At 50.5% G+C, this 16,766-nt stretch overlaps 1 protein-coding gene across 3 annotated transcripts in view; it reads left to right on the top strand.

Moving 5' to 3' along the window:
* Positions 1-16,718, top strand: part of MTMR14 (myotubularin related protein 14) — an 86,372-nt gene extending 69,654 nt beyond the window's left edge. For 2 of the 3 annotated variants that reach the window (XM_053378473.1, XM_053378472.1), the window contains one exon: positions 16,184-16,718. In XM_053378473.1, the coding sequence (XP_053234448.1) occupies positions 16,184-16,361 (178 nt within the window). In that variant the 3' untranslated portion in view covers positions 16,362-16,718. Of the gene's footprint in view, positions 1-5,743; positions 5,888-16,183 lie in introns of all 3 variants that reach the window. The other variant, XM_053378471.1, reaches the window with a different exon arrangement.
* Positions 16,719-16,766: the final 48 nt, after the last annotated feature.

The following is a 16,766-nucleotide window of genomic DNA, read 5'->3' as shown; positions in this document are numbered from 1 at the left end:
AAAGGTTCTTATTGCCCTGCCAGTGAGCCTCTTTGCAGTTAATTGGCTTGTTAGTCCCTCTGCTGTTCTCTTCCTTAGATCAGCTGTACTCGAGCACATCACTGAAGTCTTTTTTGTCCAGCATGAGTCTGGAGTAGAAAGGGAAGATGAATCCATGGTTTGAAGTGCTGGCTAGTCTTGCCATCTCGCCTCCCACCCCTCCCTTTATTGTTGTTCTCTTGGCTTCCTGCTTTGTCCAAAGATCATAAGGCAAATTAATCCCCTGTATCGGCGCTCTAGTGTCTGTTCTTGGCGGAAGACTGGACTTGAAACTCTAATAAGGTCGTGTGGGATGAAGGCTGGAGAGCTCTGCTTGCCAGGGTGAAAGGATTAGAGCTGGAGAGTTTCCGGAACATTCTCCCCAGCAGAAGAGGATGAGTTACTCTTCGGATAGATAAAGCTACTTTTGTGTTGACAACACCAACGGCGTTGTCTGCTTCAGGCTTCCCCAACCTGGTGCCCTTTAGCTGGTGTCAGGCTGTAATTCCCATTGGCCCTCTGGCTGAGGCTGATGGGTATTGTAGTTCTACAGCATCTGGAAAGGGTACCTCGTAGGTTGTCCTGGTCTACCGTGATGGGCAGTGGCTTTCCAATGCCTTGGATAGAAGTAGCTCCTCCTGAACTTGTGTCATGGGCTGGCTGGATACAGAGGAGCTGGATACAGATGCGCCAGCTGGAGAACCCCCCAGGGGAAGAAGGCTCGGAGCCAGGCGATTGGTGGAGGGTGATGATGATGCGTGCTCAGAGGGAGAAAAGGAGGAGGCGTCGGAAGCTGAAGAGGCAACAGGGCTTAGTGATCAGGAGGAGTCTGGGGCAGAGAGCAGTCCAGAATCAGAGGCAGAAGCAGAGGCTGGAGAGGAGGAGGCCAAGAGGCAGAAGAGGAGGCCTCATTGGGGTCAAGACCTCCTGGGAACAGTTGCTGGGTTCACTAGGCCTCCTGCGCTGTTTTGGTTTCTTTGAATAAAGATATTGCTAACCTGCTCCTGACTCCAGCTCCCGACACTTTTGCAGTCCTTCAACCTGAGACCTCCTTCATGCAAGCCATGCAAGAAGGGCCTTTCGCACAAAAAATGTTTCAGGCACTCTGGCATGCTGATATCCGAGGGATTTAATATTCTTCACAGAGCTTGATTCTAGGCTCTGCTGGTGCTGCTCACAACTCTTCACGACTGTTTTAGCCTCTGCTCCCAGATAATGTCACTGGTTCCTGCCTCTTTTCCTTCCTTCCTTCCTTCCTTCCTTCCTTCCTTCCTTCCTCTCTCTCTCTCTCTCTGTGTGTCTCTCATAGTTTGTCATAAACAAAATATCTCTCCTAAAATCTCCAGATTTATGGAGGTTCTCTCTGCATTTAAAATGTAACATATTCAGTGACCCAACGTGACTACAGCACTATGCTTGCATCAGTCGTGTCAATCATGTACACTTGGAAAAATTGTTTAGTTTTCACAGTGGAAGTTTGCAGGAGATGGGCTTTTGTGCAGCTTTGAAGAAAGAGGTAGCAAGAGAGTAAGGCAGGGGGGCATGTATTTCAAGGAGTAGGCACAGAAACTGATGGGCACCCTGCCCAAATCACCTTTTCCCCTCAATTTTTCTCTGATGCACTGAGGGGCTGGAAACTTGCTTTTTAAAAAACGGAAGCAGAAAATGGATCTAAATCAACTAGTAGAGTCTATCATCTGGACCCCACAGGTGGTTGAAATCGCAGAGTTATTGGGTAAACCCTTGGCTTTGAATCCTTTCTGGCTGTGTCTGCAAACTTCGTGGCTGGCTTTGTGCTTCTGTGGCCATTCCAGATCTCTCTCTATTTCTGGCTTCCCTCTTCCCCTTCTGCTTTGCTGACCAAGCAAGCGGCGTTTCTCTCCTTCCTGCACTCGGCTCTTGGCAGCTGGCTTCCTACCAATTTCCAGTCCTGGTCCGGCCGCTTCATTGGCGAGCCGAGTTGCGTGAGCTTTGCCAGAGTATACAAGAAGGCCAGACTCCCCAAATCTCTGGAAACATGATCCACCCAGAGCAGTATGTGTTGAGGTTAATTTAGACTCGAGGCCAAGAGTTCCTGAGTCACATTCTCTCTACCCGACGTTCTAATAAGTCTTGCTGCCACTGCTGCTCTGCCTTGAGCTTCCTCCTTTCACCGCACTAAGACAATCTTCGGCGCCTCACATTCACTTGTTACAGGGCAATTCCTCTCTGCTAGAACAGTCTTCCCTGCCAGCTAGCCCTGTGTAAGGTCTCTGTACCTTCTGCACTCCACTGTGGAGATCTGTGGCCTCTCAACTTTTTCTCTCCGCAGCCCCTTATCTCCACATTCACAATGTTAATGTCCTAGCAGTCATGAAGAATATTATTTTTTCTCCCCTTCTTCGGCCATTTGCTCTAAGCCCTTTCTTCTGTTCACACAAAGGCTTTAATAGAAGAATACAGTGGTACCTCGGGTTACATCTGCTTCTGCTTACGGACGCTTCAGGTTACAGACTCCGCTAACCCAGAAATAGTACCTCGGGTTAAGAACTTTGCTTCAGGATGAGAACAGAAATCACGCGGCGGCAGCGGGAGGCCCCATTAGCTAAAGTCGTACCTCAGGTTAAGAACAGTTTCAGGTTAAGAACAGACCTCCAGACGAATTAAGTTCTTAACCTGAGGTACCACTGTATAGATTTTTATATATTGTAAAGTGTCCCATGATCCACTGATGAAGCGTGGTATGGAAATTATATAATAAAGAATTAAAATAGAATTGTAGAGTTTGAAAGAACTCAAAAGCGTCGTCTAGTCCAGGCACGTCCAACTCCCAAGAGACTGCGATCTACTCCCTGTATAAAAAAAAACTGGCAGTGATATACCCAATGTCATTGCCAAGAGTTGTTGAGCTGTTTTTAGGGGAGAGTGACCAGAATTGTTGAGCTTCTTTTTGGAAGGATAACCCAGAATTGTTGAGCTTTTTTTGGGGGGGGAGTGCCCAGAGTTGTTTACCGTTTTTTGGGGGAGATTGGTAAGGAGCACAACAGCCATCACTTAAAATAATACCGCGATCGACCAGGAGATAGCGATCGACCTGTTGGACATGCCTGGTCTAGTTCAACTTCCTGCAATGCAGGAATAGCAGCTGAGAAACGCCGACAGATGGGCCCAGCCATGTTGCCCCCCAGACATCCATCGTCAAAGGTGGGGAAATGATGGCTGTGACCGCGTTGAAGGAAGTCTCTGTGGGAGTTGCTTCGAGGAATCACCAATGCTTGATCCTAAGAGATAAATCTCTTCCTTTCCCCCCACCCCTTTCCTTGTACTACTAATCCCCCCCACACACACCGATGCTTCTCCTTGCTTCTGCCTCCTTGTAAGCGAAACTTGCCGGCTGCCTCCCTTTTCAAGTCCTGCCCTGCTTTTTGGAACTCTTGCTATAAACAGCTTCAAAGCTAAGAGCCAGTAGGCGTCTGGGTATTCGTCCTTTTCTCCACCCCCACCCAAAAAACCCCTCTTTGCTTCAGAATGCTAGGAGCGCACCTGTGGATCCCTCTGCAGTAAGACAGCCAGGGATTGCAATGAAGGAGTCAGTTTTGTCTTTATTTCTGACGCGTTTCTCTGATGGGAATCTGCTTCGCCGCCAAAGTTGTCGGGAGAAGGGAAAGAGGAGCCAGCGAGTCTCTTTGCTTGGCGTGTACAGGCATTGGGAGCCGCCAGCAGTTGATTGACGGCCACCGTCTAGTCAGGGTGGCTGTCTAGAACTTCCACGTTCAGAGTATTTTGTACGTCCCTGGGCACCAGAAGGAGGAGGGAGTAATTGTCTTCATGTCCTGCTTCTGATTGGCCACCATGGGAAGAGTGATACAGTGGTACCTCGGGTTACGTACGATTCAGGTTGCAGACGCTTCAGGTTACAGACTCCGCTAACCCAGAAATAGTACCTCGGGTTAAGAACTTTGCTTCAGGATGAGAACAGAAATTGCGCAGCGGCAGCAGCGGGAGGCCCCATTAGCTAAAGTGGTGCTTCAGGTTAAGAACAGTTTCAGGTTAAGAACGGACCTTCAGAATGAATTAAGTACGTAACCAGAGGTACCACTGCACTAGCATAGTTGATGCTTTGGCATGACCCAGCACAGCTGCTCTTCACCTTTCCTAAACTCATGAGAGACGGCGTTATCCCACAACCCTTGCACAAGCCTAGACGGTTGGTCATAAAAGCTGAGATTTGCTTTCTTTAAAAAATGCTGGATTGTAAGACGCTTTGGAGACTTTGTGGCTGAAAAGGGCAGGGTGTAAATAAATTTGTGTGGAAGAGCATCCTCTTTTGCCAAGGGCCCAGTGACCTATTGTGCCCAGTCGGTTGATGAGCCCGTTCTTGCAAGAAACCGGAGAGCAAATCCCTTTTTATTCGCCTTTCCTTGTTCTCCAAGCAGTGAGTTTTGGGGACAGAGAGAGGGGTGGTGATAGGGAACAGCGCCAAAAGTGGAAGTCTGTTTAACCCTACAGCATTGTGCCTTTCTCCCCCAAACTGGAAATCTGGATTATTCCCCGTACATTGAAATGACCTTTTCAGGTAAGAGGGGGCCTAACGCTTCTGCAAAATGCCAGCAGCTGCTGGTGCTCCGACTGAAAGCGGTTTGCCTGAAGGGCCTCTTTAAAATAAAAATAAAGGGCTTCCTTGTGAGCTGGGCTTGCCGCCTCGCAGCTGATGCTTCCTTGCTCCCATCGGATTCATTTCTTCCAAATCGGCCAGCTTGTCGTATTGCTTAACGCTTAGTGCTGCGTGTCACTCCTGAGCCGCCAGCTAAGCATTCTGGGACCGTGGAGGAAGGACGTGGCCAGGGGCTGAAAGGCTTGCCTTTGGAAGGAGGACGAGAACGGGACTGCTGCACGGTTTCTGCTCTGCAATCCGCTGGGGATCTCCTCTCTGTCTTTCCGCTCTGCTGCCCTCTGGGCCGCTTTCTTCGATTAAGTGCTACTGCTGCTTTCTTGCTTTCTACCAACTCACGGCCGTTGTGGTCCCACGCTGCCTCTCACCTTCCAGGAAAAGAAAACCGGGGATGTCGTGTCAGGATCTGAGCACTCCACTGGCTGGAAGGGCCGGGGGACAAGTAGAAGTTCCTCCCGGAAGCACAAATCTCATAGGAACCTTAGGAAGTTGCTTCGTACTGAGTCAGATCCCCGATCCATCCTTCTTGGTACTTCCTGCACTGACCAGCAGCAGCTCTCCAAGGTTTCAGGTGGGGGTCTCTCCCAGCCCCCCCTCCCGGAGGTGCCGTTGGGAATCGAATCAGGGACCTTCTGCATGCAAATAGGATGCTCTGCCACCCTTCCCTCTTGCGTCGCTCCATGCCCTCCGCAAACTTCCATTGGGCCTGCATGACGACCGCACCTTTGGGAACAGCGTCAGGGTTTTTGGGCTCTCTTGGCAAGACGGTTCTTGGCTTTTGCAGCTCCTGCATGACATTAACCGCTGGTTTGCCCGCCACAGCGATTCAGCGCTTTCGCCCTCCTTAACAAGCTCAGCATCTTCTTCCTTCTCGCTTTAGAAAGGCCTGCCGTAAGCCGTACACCCTCAATGCCATTCTTGAGATGATGATGCCACCGTGAACTCAGAGGGGCAGCAGACCAACGAGGGCTTGAGCAAAAGGGACGTTCTGCTGAACAAAGCCACTGACTTGCATCGTCTCCTCTTTCTCTCTTTCTCTCTCTCTCTCTCTCTCTCTCCCTCTCTCTGCCCCAGATCTGCAGACCATTCTCTGCCTGGATCCTCCATCTCTACAGACTTTGGCAGCTGGCAGCTGGTAACGGGGAATGGCAGTATACAGGAGCAAGCAGACTCCTCCCTCCCTCTCAGCTTCCCGGATGAGCTCCCTAACAGTTCCCTGTAAGTGTGCTGAGAACGATGCGTTGGGAGGGGCTGCGCTGTGCATAACCCGATGCCTCCGGTTCGAACTTCCGGCATCCTGAAACGATAGTCACCAGCCTGGGCAAGGCCTCTCTCCCAGAAGACCCACAAGGACCATTACTGATTTGATCGTACCAGGCTAGCTAGGTCCAGCGGTCTAACTCAGTGTGACAGTTCCTTATAGGCCTTCTCCCTAGCGAGAACATGCTGGTGCCTGGCAGTGCAAGCTGACTCTTCCCACCCAAACACCCCCAGAGCGCATGGGATGCAGATATGCCTTTCACAACGCACAGGGATGACTGCGAACTTTCCCCTTTTTTCAGCCATCACAGGTACTTCCATGCAGATGCATGTCTCGTCTTGATATCAGTCCTGTTGCTAAAAGGCAAATGCTCTGTAGATGTGAGCTGGGCCCCTCTGGGGAAGCACAACCAGTTCTGAATCTTGATTTCAATGTGCTCTCTCGTCTGGCTGGTCCTTTTCCTTTCTCGTCCTCTTCAGCAGTGCAGCACATGGAGCTGTGGAACTTAGCCTTCCTTGATTCAGTTCATTTTTGCAGAGGTTTTCAAGACAACTTTTGCGTGTTGTTGTTTTTTCCCCATTCAGCCAAGCCTTTTGTTTTCCATGGCGTTCCTTTACCTTGCAACTTTTATTTACCAGGCAGAAACCATGGTGCTGTCATTTGATCCCTCTTTCTTCTGCTCCAGCAGTCCAGTCCTAGGAGTTCCTGCCAAGGGGCTACTGTTGCATCCACTGAACCAAGGACAGATCAGACCGGTCAACAGCCTCTTCATTTCCTCTTCCTCATTTCGGAAGTTTTCATTTTAATAACGATAATCTTGTTATTTGTGCCCCGCCCATCTGACTGGGTTTCTGTGTGGATTGGGGAGATGCACTGCTTTTGCAATTCTGTGGGGCCGGCCCTATATTCTTGGCACCTGTTGCCCTACAAATACTCATGTCTAGCTGTGTCCCTCAAAGTGTGTTGGGACTTGAACTCATTGATTGCACCAGAACTCATTGATAGACCTTGTCCTCTTCCTTGCTGGCATCTTGTGGCCTCTTTGATCAGTGGTCTATAACCCTTTATGTTAGTTTTATGTTCAGACCAGTGGCAGCTGAATCCTTGGTGGTCTTGCTATAAGAGGACTGTGCTCGCATTGCCCCTCTATAGCCTCTCTCTCATTTGCCCCTAGCCCTTTTCACCAGGCTCGGGCAGAACCTCGCACCATGAAGTTGCTCAGTTTAAAATGCCACACTGACGGCAGCATCCTTGGCACGATAGTTCCCTGGGGTATTGATGCTTCTCCTCCTAGCATTGGAGCAAGGATGGTCTGCTGTACAGCTGGCAATAGAGTAGGTTTGGGACATATTTGGAATGGGGCTTTGGCTGAAGCAGTGTCTCAGTGAACTATCCTGGAGGCACAGAAACGAGAAGAAGAAAGCTTAATGAGCAGTAGTCCTGTTGGTTTAGTATGGATTCATTACTTCCAGAAAAGCTAAGTCCATAAGTTGGCTAGGGCCACAGTGTAGGTAAAAAGATAAAAGACATTATACCTCCAACAGATGGCTGTTGTTGAGTAGAACTGATCTGGCTTCTGGCACTGAAATCTGGGTGGAATTGACCTCTCGGCTACATCCACCCAAGTACTCAATTCAGCGCCAGCAAGGACTAGGGACATGGTGTTGCCATGATCTATGAGAATTGCATCTCCATCTCTCTCTCTCTCTCTTTCTCTCTCTCTCTCTCTCTCTCTCTCTCTCTCTCTCTCTGTCTCTGTCTCTGTCTCTGTCTCTCTCTCTCTCCAGGCTTCCTGTCTGGGTTGCAGAACTCTTGAGTATTGAGTTCTCTTGAGTATCCTTGTGTTGCACAATCAGGGCAGACTAGGGGTTGTGCTGTTTACTACCCAACCTGCTGCCCATGGGGAAGGACTGGTTAAGAGCCAGGCACAGTCCAGACAATATGGAGGCGCTGCAGGCAAGCGGTCCATTTGTCCAAGGAAATGGCTAAAATAGCGTTCCACCTGAAGAAACAGGTTTGCAGCTTAGGGTTTGCCTTGCCCGATCTGCCTCGCTTGCGGCACAAGTTGCTTCTGTGGTACAGAGTGCCTTTTAGCGACCTAGCCTGGCGATCCACTTGTGGCCCACCCTATCTGGACAGGAAAAAGCCTAGCCTTGCTTGCTTTCGGCAGACCTCCAGGGTAGATGGCTGTAATGTGTGCTATACATGGGGCTGCCTTTGAAAACTGTTCTGAAACTGCAATTAAGGCAGAAAGCAGATGCGGCTGTTGGATTACTCCCTGCGACTGGATGTTGTGGTCGTATTGTACCTGTCAGTGTCGGCTGCTGTGGCTTCCACATTGTTTCCAGGTACGTTTCAAAGTGCCTTTCACAGCTTAGAACCCAGGTTACTTGAAGGTCTGCCTGTCTCTATATGTACCTACCCATACATTAAGATCTTCAGTGGAGAGCCTCCTAAGGATGCCATCACTGTTCGAGGTGAAGCGAATTTCCTGGGGTGAAACACTCCACAGAGGTTTCCTGTTTGTTTCTTGCTTTCTTGCCCTTTTTCTCATCGGGCAAAACGTCTTTTATCTCCCCAGAGTTTTTCAGTCCTGTTTTAATCCTGCTGACTCTGTTGCGCTGCTTGGTATAATCGCGCGTTTTGGCTTTTATATTTACATTTTAAGTGTGTTCTTTCGATGAACTGCTGTGGGAATAATTGAAGGGCAGTTTTTTGTTTTAGTGCTTCAAATAAATGAGTTGCATAGGAGGATGACAATAGTGGTACTTTTTAAGTTCATTCCAGGTTGCATGTATTCCCCCCCAAGAATACAGAAATGGAGTGCAGTAGCAGACAGGATCTGCACAAGGAGGAGGTGCAAGGTGTTAGTCTGCTAAGTTTCACTCCGAGTAGGCCTACTGAAATTAATGGGCTTACCTTGGTCAGTGTGGTCATTAATTTCAATGGGTGGGATTCAATGTGATGACAAATGATCCATCCACACTACCATTTGAGCTTGCCAGATGGAACAATTCTTCCCTCCTCTTCCCAAGCACTCCTCTGGGGTTCTCTTGAACCCCCCCAAGGCAATTTTTAGGGGGCTCACAGAGGAGAGGAGAGGGAGAGAAAGCCCCACTGCGCAATCCTCTACTGATAGGGCTTGTGAGGTGAATCCCACCCAATGGGTCTAAACTTAATTGAATAACATCCATGGTATATATCAGGCATTTCCAACTGGTCAATTGCGATCTACCTATCGATTGCTGGGTGTCCCTGGTTGATCCTGGTCAACCGCGTGATCCTGATGGATCGCCCAAGGAAAAATAAAAGTTCAACAACTCTGGTCAATCCAATGGGTAGATCACTATCAGTTTATTTATAGTGGGAGTAGATCACAGTCTCTTGGAAGTTGGATGCGCCTGGTATCTATACATTGAGACTTAACAGAAACCATACAGGATACTTCCAGTGTTTTGCTTTAAAAACCACATATTAATAAATGCTCATAATTTTTCATTATAAGTGCAGGCTTAGAGCTCACAAACAAAAATTTGAATCTTAGCCTTTAAAAAAAAAATTCTAAAAGATATCAGTTCAGCCCTTACTGCGATGTCCTACAATTTATCCATTCATTTATATCTGGTAATTTCCAGTATTTAGAATGGATTATCACAGCAGGTGCTGTCATGCAGCTAGTCAGTTCACGATGTTCTTTTTGTATTAGATCTTAAGTTTAAACGAGCAAGTAAAGGAGTCCAATATCTTATCCGTTAAAAGCTTTCATTTTCTTCTGGTATTTAGTGTGAGGGCATGTTCACCGCATGTGGCAGAAGCCCCTTTGTTTTTTGTTCTTTTAGACACTTACAACAGCAGATATTGCAAATGCATATTTTATTTACCATGCCATCGTGTAGCGGCACAGGGAAAAAATATTTCTGTTCGATAAGCTACAGCCCTCCAGTTGTTAGAACCTTGTACCCACTTCTCCATGTGCAGCGGACTAAATTATGCTAAGTATTTTGAAATACGTTTGACTTGTGTTAGGCAGGCGAGATTCAACTTTTCCCAGCGCGGAACTCTTGACTGGAGCGCTTTTGTTTAAGTAATGACCTATCTTGACTCATAAGCTTCCCAAAAGGCAGGCATATGGGTGAGACTTGCAGGGGTGCAAAATCAGCGAGTGATGGTTAACCCTGACCTGCCTACCCAGTTCTCCCCTGCAAAATGCCCCATAGGCCATGCCTTGCTCTCCAGCTAGATGCCCAAACCAGCTTGGTGGAGAAACTGCCCATAGTGGGGCACATTTGCAGAGAAGAATTGGCAGACATGGGGTTACTCTTGTCTCCTGCAGACCCAGGAACGGGAGCAGGCATGTGCTCCCAGATTGTGTAGGGGTGTGTGTGTGTGTGTGTGTGTGTGTGTGTGTGTGTTGTTTTGAAGATAACAGATGCCTCTGGTGTGAGCGAATTCCTTCAGAGGACACGGAATCCTCACCCTGAGCCATATCCTGGGGTCCTTCCTCTCCCACCACTGCCATGTCTGCACAGAGGCAGCATGCTTCTGTCCCTCCTTTCCCCCCCCCCCTTCCCAGCCTCCCCCCACTTCCATGTCTTTGGTAGCTTTTCAGGCTGCCAGGATCGGAATTCTCCTACCGCTGGGCAAATGGCCACAGCCTGGGTCTTGCAATGAAGGAAGCACAGCTGCTGCGTTCCGAGTGGCAAGGAATTTTTAAAGGAGCCGGAGCTGTATCTCTGGAGGAAGTCGCATGGGGGTGGCGGGGGAGACAGCTTTCCTACGCGCTTAATCCAGGCCTCTTTCTCCGGCTGACCCGTAATTGGAATTATGTAGGCCAGTCTGTAATGAGGTCGGTGTGGTTTTGTCCATTGAGAATCCTGCCTTTATAAGGAGTCGGGGGAGGGAGATTCTCCTATAAGCAGGCGTGGCTAACCTGTGGCTAACCAGATGTGGCTGAACTACAGCTCCCATCATCCCTGCCCATTGGCCATGCAGGCAGGGGCTGATGGGAGATGGAGTTCAACACTGCCTGGAGCCCGTAGGTTAGTCACCTCTGCTCTACGGCTTCAGACACACTGCAGCCCTTTGACTTCTCCTAGAATTGGGGTGGAAGAATCATGCAAGTACGTTCTGCTCATGGTGGCCACAGTCAAATGCAGAGTGTGTTTTTATTTTTGATGTTATTTATTTGTTGCATTAAGGGACGCAGGTGGCGCTGTGGGTTAAACTACAGAGCCTAGGACTTTCCGATCAGAAGGTTGGAGGTTCGAATCCCCGCAATGGGGTGAGCTCTCGTTGCTCGGTCCCTGCTCCTGCCAACCTAGCAGTTCAAAAGCACATCAAAGTGCAAGTAGATAAATAGGTACCACTCCAGCGGGAAGGTAAACGGCGTTTCCGTGCGCTGCTCTGGTTCGCCAGAAGCAGCTTAGTCATGCTGGCCACATGACCCGGAAGCTGTACGCCGGCTCCCTTGGCCAATAAAGCGAGATGAGCACCGCAACCCCAGAGTCGGCCACGACTGGACCTAAAGGTCAGGGGTCCCTTTACCTTTACTTGTTGCATTTATATCCCTCCTTTCTCTCCAAGGAGCTTGAGGTGGCACACATGGTTCTCCCCCTCCTCATCTAATCCCCCACAACAACCCTGTGAGGTAGATTAGGCTGAGAGGCAGCGACTGGCCTCCAAGGCCACCCACTGAGCATCATGGCCGAGTGGGGATTTGAACCCTGGTCTCCCAGGTCCTCGTCTGACACACTACCCACTATGCCACACTGGCTCCCTTGTTGGTGAGAAGGGGTATCTATGTACATGCATCTACACAGCACCAGGTGCAGATCAAGGAAGCCAGAAACTAAGAAACACCGAGCACAAAGCTAGATATATGTACAGTTTTCTTTCAAGCCTCCTGCAACCCATCTTCAATAGATGCTTTGAGTTCCAGGAAATGCATTTTTATGGCAGCCCTTAGCTTAAATCTGGGAGATATTACGAATGAGCTTAATGACTTCCTGCAGCAGAAGGAAGAAAAAGAGTAAGCGAAGCTAGCTTACAACCCCTGCAAGCCAGTGTCCCCTACAAGGAAATGGGGGATTCTAAAAGCCGACCCTCTCTGCAAGCCCTCTGGGCTTGTTTCCAAATACCAAGCAAGGAGCTGCTTTTGCTACAGACTTTTCTCCCCTGCCCTCCCCATCCAGTCTGGAGAGCTGCAGTGTCACTAAACGGGTAATTTCACCGAGGAAGCAGCATGTGGCCAAAGCCAGGGCTTATGCCAAAGTCTTGTGTAATCTCCTGATAGCGCTGTGCCTTGGGAGTTTCTTGGGGGAGAGCCGCTAGCTTATTTGTAGTGGGGCAAATAAGCAGGGATCTCTCCTTCCTCACTGTAGGTTTTCAGAGCTTGGAATTAGGTGGGTTATAATAAGGTGGTGGGGAGAAGAGCGCAGGTTCCTTCTCTCCCTGCAGTTGTTCTAGTTTGTCCAGCCTCTCATACATTCCCTGGCCTGGGGGGGGCCCTGCTGCAACATGCAAACTCTGCCGTTTTGTATTAGGAGGGGAGAAGGGGAGATGGTAGAGTGGGGTGCATAGCTTGAAGGCCATGAGCCCATGTGGGAGCCATACCCTAAGCAGGGGGTGGGGAAGACTCCACCTCCCATCAGCTTCAGGCCAAGGACGATGGGCATTGTAGTCCAGAGCCATTTAAATAATAATTACTCTGAGATTCTTGGGGGGTCCACATTTGGCGGTGAATCTGACGAGGCTTCCTGGATCAGACCAAACCTGCGTCTAATCCAGGGTTTGGGTTCTGTTGGGAGCCTGCCAGGTGGAACCGCAGGAGAGGGGCAGGAACATCCCTGGATGTGAAGAGGAGGAAGCCTGATGTTTCAAGGGAAGCCAAGGACAAACCCCTGCAGCCCATTCCTACACATGCTTCTTCAGAATCTAGGGTACACAGCCCTGGGCCCACTTAACCTGGGAATAAGTCCCATGGAATTCAGTGGGGCTTGCTTCTTAGCCAGAAAGATAGCCTTGGGGCCAGATTCAGCTGCTTGGTTCCATTAGCAGAAGAAGCCAAGCGCAAGACTCCTCTGCTGGTGCAATGGTGCAATTTCCTCTCCTCTCTTCCCCCGGATACGGAGGGTCAGGAAGACTCCCAGAATAGCATGTCGGGGAAGGAAAGACAGAGGGGTCATTCCAGCAGACAAGCAGATATGTTTGCACTGGTGGAACAGTCGCCTTTGCACTGTGTCGAATTCCAATGTTCAACAGGGCTTACTCCCAGAGGAAATACAGATAGGATCAAAGCTTTTGCTGTAGCTCTCTGCTTCAGATCCTGCGATCCACCATCCCCTTTGGGACTGGTGCGGAAGTTTTCTTTGCGAACTTCCCAATGCCGCTTAGTCCTGGACCTTTAAAAAGCATTTGGAGGAAGGCTCAATAAACGTGTGCTTCCTTGGTGCGGTTTCTGAGTCTCTTGCCCCTATTCTGGCGAAACAGCAACATTTCTCTGCTTTTGCGCAGTTTCATCTTCAAATATGCATTCCCTTCTTTGACTAGTCCTGTGACATGGAGTTCCATGGGCTAGTCGTGGGGGCTCCGGAAAGGCCCTTTCCCCTTTCTGCCACTCTCTCCCAAACTGTTCACTCTGAGAGCCAGGCGGGCTGAATAGACCGGCTGCCTCTCTCCCTGGGCTCTTGTGTTTTTTGTACTATTATTATTTTTTCTAATCCAAGCCTTTCCGCCATGTCCCCTCGCTGCTCTTTCCGGACTCGAAGCTGGTGGCAGTGGGTGGCTTTCTCCTGCTTTCCATTCAAATTGACGGTGCCAGTTCCTAAGCCGGTGAAAACACTGGGGAGATGAAAGGGAATGCTTGATGGGCAGGTTTCTGCCATGCCCTTGGGGTGACCTTTTTTAAAGGGATGTCTTATTCTCTTTGAGAGAAAATGGTGAGAGAGAGAAAGTGTGTGTGTGTGTGTGTGTGTGTTTGAGAGAGAGAGAGAGATGCATGTATGCACGACGACAAAGATTGTTTTTCTTAAGACAGCTCTGAACAGATGCCTTTGAACAGTAATCTCCCTTTGCGCAGCTCTCATCTGGAATGTCTTGTTTGCTTCTCTCTCTCTCCTCCCCCCCCCCCCGCCACCCTGGCTTCCTCCCCACCGTACCATAGATCAGATGGAGAGGAGGCTGGTCACAGGGGGACGCCTTGCCCTACTCTACAGGATGCATCGCTCTCTTGCACCTCTTTTTCACAGAACGGGAAGGTGGGGAGTGGCAGTGATGTGGGGGGTGGAGAGAATAGCTTCCTGCTAGCAGGCACAGCCAGAAGCTCTTGGTTTCTACTCTCCCCCAGCTCCCTTTCTCTCCATCTCTGGAGATTACACTCTCAACTTGGACCCTGTAGAAGGAGGGGAAGGAGGTGGGAGTTGGAGGAGGAGGAGGAGGAGAAGTGGACGAGGAGGCCAGCAAGCGTCGAGGTAATGGAGCCGGAGGAGCGTTACTAATACAGAAGCTCTTGGCCAGAAGGCTTTATCCCAAAAGCACTTTGAGGAACGGCTGGCAGAATGCAGCACACAGTTCCTTCTCCATCTCTCTCTCTCTCTGTCTCTCTCCTCCCTGCAGTGGGCTTTAGGGATGGGGAGGGAAGCGTAGAAGAGAAAGTTCAAGGAGAGAAGGTGGAGATCATGGCCTTTTTCTTTGCTCGAATGTTGGCTTTGAGGTTCCTCCTCAGCGCAGCAGCAGGAGACGGCAAGTGGGGCGGGTGCTCTAATTGGGGCTGGTGCAGCCAGCCGAGAGGGGGGAGGAGCGGAGGATAGGAATTCTTTTCGGCGGAATAATGATCTGGCCCTATGGGCGGTGGAGATGGAGGTGTGGGTTCTGACATTCCAAAGAGTTTGGCCTTCGTGGCTTCCTGAGCCTCTCGCATGGCTGTGATTCTCCCACCCACCCACCCACACAATCACAAAAAATCTGGGCCCTGACTAACCGTGTGGCCAGTTTCCCCTCGTTGCCTCTCCTTTTGCCGCCTTCTCACTCTCCAGCCAAGGCAGCCCAGAAATACTTCGGTGCAAAGGCAGCTGAGCATAGGAAGCTGCCCTGCACAATCAGACGCAGCTCAGTATTGCTGACACGAACTGGCAGCACCTCTCCAGGGCTACAGGCAGGGCTCTCCCGTGGTCCTACCTGGAGATGCTGGGGATTTAACTTGAATTCTTCTGCACGCAGAGCGGGGGCTCTCCTGCTGAGCTTTGCCCCTTCCCCAAACCGGCACCGAGTGCCAGAGTTCAGGCCGCCCCAGAAACAGCTGCCTTGAGCAGACACTGCTTCTGTTCTGTTCTGAAGCCCTGTCAGGGACCGGGGGAGTGTTTGCCTCTGATTTGGAAGGCCCTGAGCAGCTTTCTGCCGCAGCCGACCGGGTTCCGGGACTCGTGCTTCGCTCACAGTCTCCTCACTCGCATGGCGAGATGCAGGCGGCGAAAAGGTGCAGGAGGTTTCTGCATCGGAGCCAGTGGGCGTCTGTTTTCCTTTCCCCCTCCGTGCCACCAGAGGAAAGGGAAGCCAGCTGGCTTTGAAGTGTCAATCACTCTCGGAGCTGTGCGAAATGAAGTCGCGCATTTCACCGGCATCTTGAGAGAGCTGGTGGCCAAAAGGCCGAGCTGTGAAGTATGAAGTTTCGAACTTGTGAACTCCCCCCGTGGAGGAAGGCATATAGCTCAGCGGTAGGACATCTGCTTTGCATGCAGAAGGCCCCAGGATCAATCCCTGCAGTCTCTAGGTAGGGCTAGGAAGAGGTTCTCCATCTGAAAACCTGGAGAGCCACTGCTATGGAGTGCAGACGATGTCAAGCTAGGCGGACAAGAGGTCTGGCTCTTGTTTTACGGCAGCTTCCTGTATTGCCAAAGAAAAGGATTGGCGTGGAGGGGCTGGTAGAAAGGTTGCTTAGCGTTCCTCCCTGCCTCGCAGGAATAGCTCCTTGGGACCAAATCCTAGCTGGCTCTCGCAGGTTTCAAATCTGGCTTCTGCTGTGGACTGGGCAAGCCCCTCTCCCCACCCGTCTGCAATATAGGACACTGACACACTTCTGCAGAGGATACGGATTTCATAGAGTCGTAGAAATGGAAGGGACCCCACAGGACAGCCAGCCCTGCAGTGCAGGAATCTCCACTAAAGCATCCATGACAGATGGGTGCTAGCTAATGGGCTTTTAAGGGGAGCCCTTGGAACAGTTCCAAAAACTGCCGTTTCCTTCCTTGTCCTTACAGCCTGGTGACGCTGACGGAGAGGGAGACCCGGCTGGAGGACGTGCGCTCGGCGTTTCTGGCGGCCTACAACAGCACGGTGGGCCTGAAGCCTGTGATGCCCAGCCCATCGGGAGCCATCGGTGGCCTTCTGGAGCAGTTTGCCCGTGGCGTTGGACTAAGAGGAAGCAGCGTTCTTTGAGACCCCCTCCCACCACCACCACCCACCACTACCAACAACAGCAACGCTGCCCTGTCTGGGTTGCTTTCTAGTCCGGAAGGTGAAGGAACCTCATAAGCCATGAGAGCCCAGTGGCCAGCTTCTGGCTTGGGCCAGAGCATCAGGCTACGCTCTCCTCTGTACGCTATTTGACTGCCAGCCCTTCTGGGTCCATCACTGACTGACTGACTGACTGACGGGTCACAGCTTTCAGCTGCCTTGGGCTGGGCTGGTTTCCACTAGAATGATGAGCTGGGGGAATGGTTCTCCACACCCCCCAACTCATATAGGATTTGGCTAGCTCTGACAAATCACCACAGTAAAATGTGTCAAACCCCCCGTCTTCTGGTTCTGTCTTTGGTTTTTCTTTGCGTTTGGCTGCGAGTT

Source organism: Podarcis raffonei, chromosome 2 (genome assembly GCF_027172205.1).
Source record: "Podarcis raffonei isolate rPodRaf1 chromosome 2, rPodRaf1.pri, whole genome shotgun sequence".
In the NCBI taxonomy this organism is placed as follows: Eukaryota; Metazoa; Chordata; class Lepidosauria; order Squamata; family Lacertidae; genus Podarcis; species Podarcis raffonei.
The sequence above is the reverse complement of the archived record's forward strand: the minus strand, read 5'-3'. Positions and strand labels throughout refer to the sequence as shown.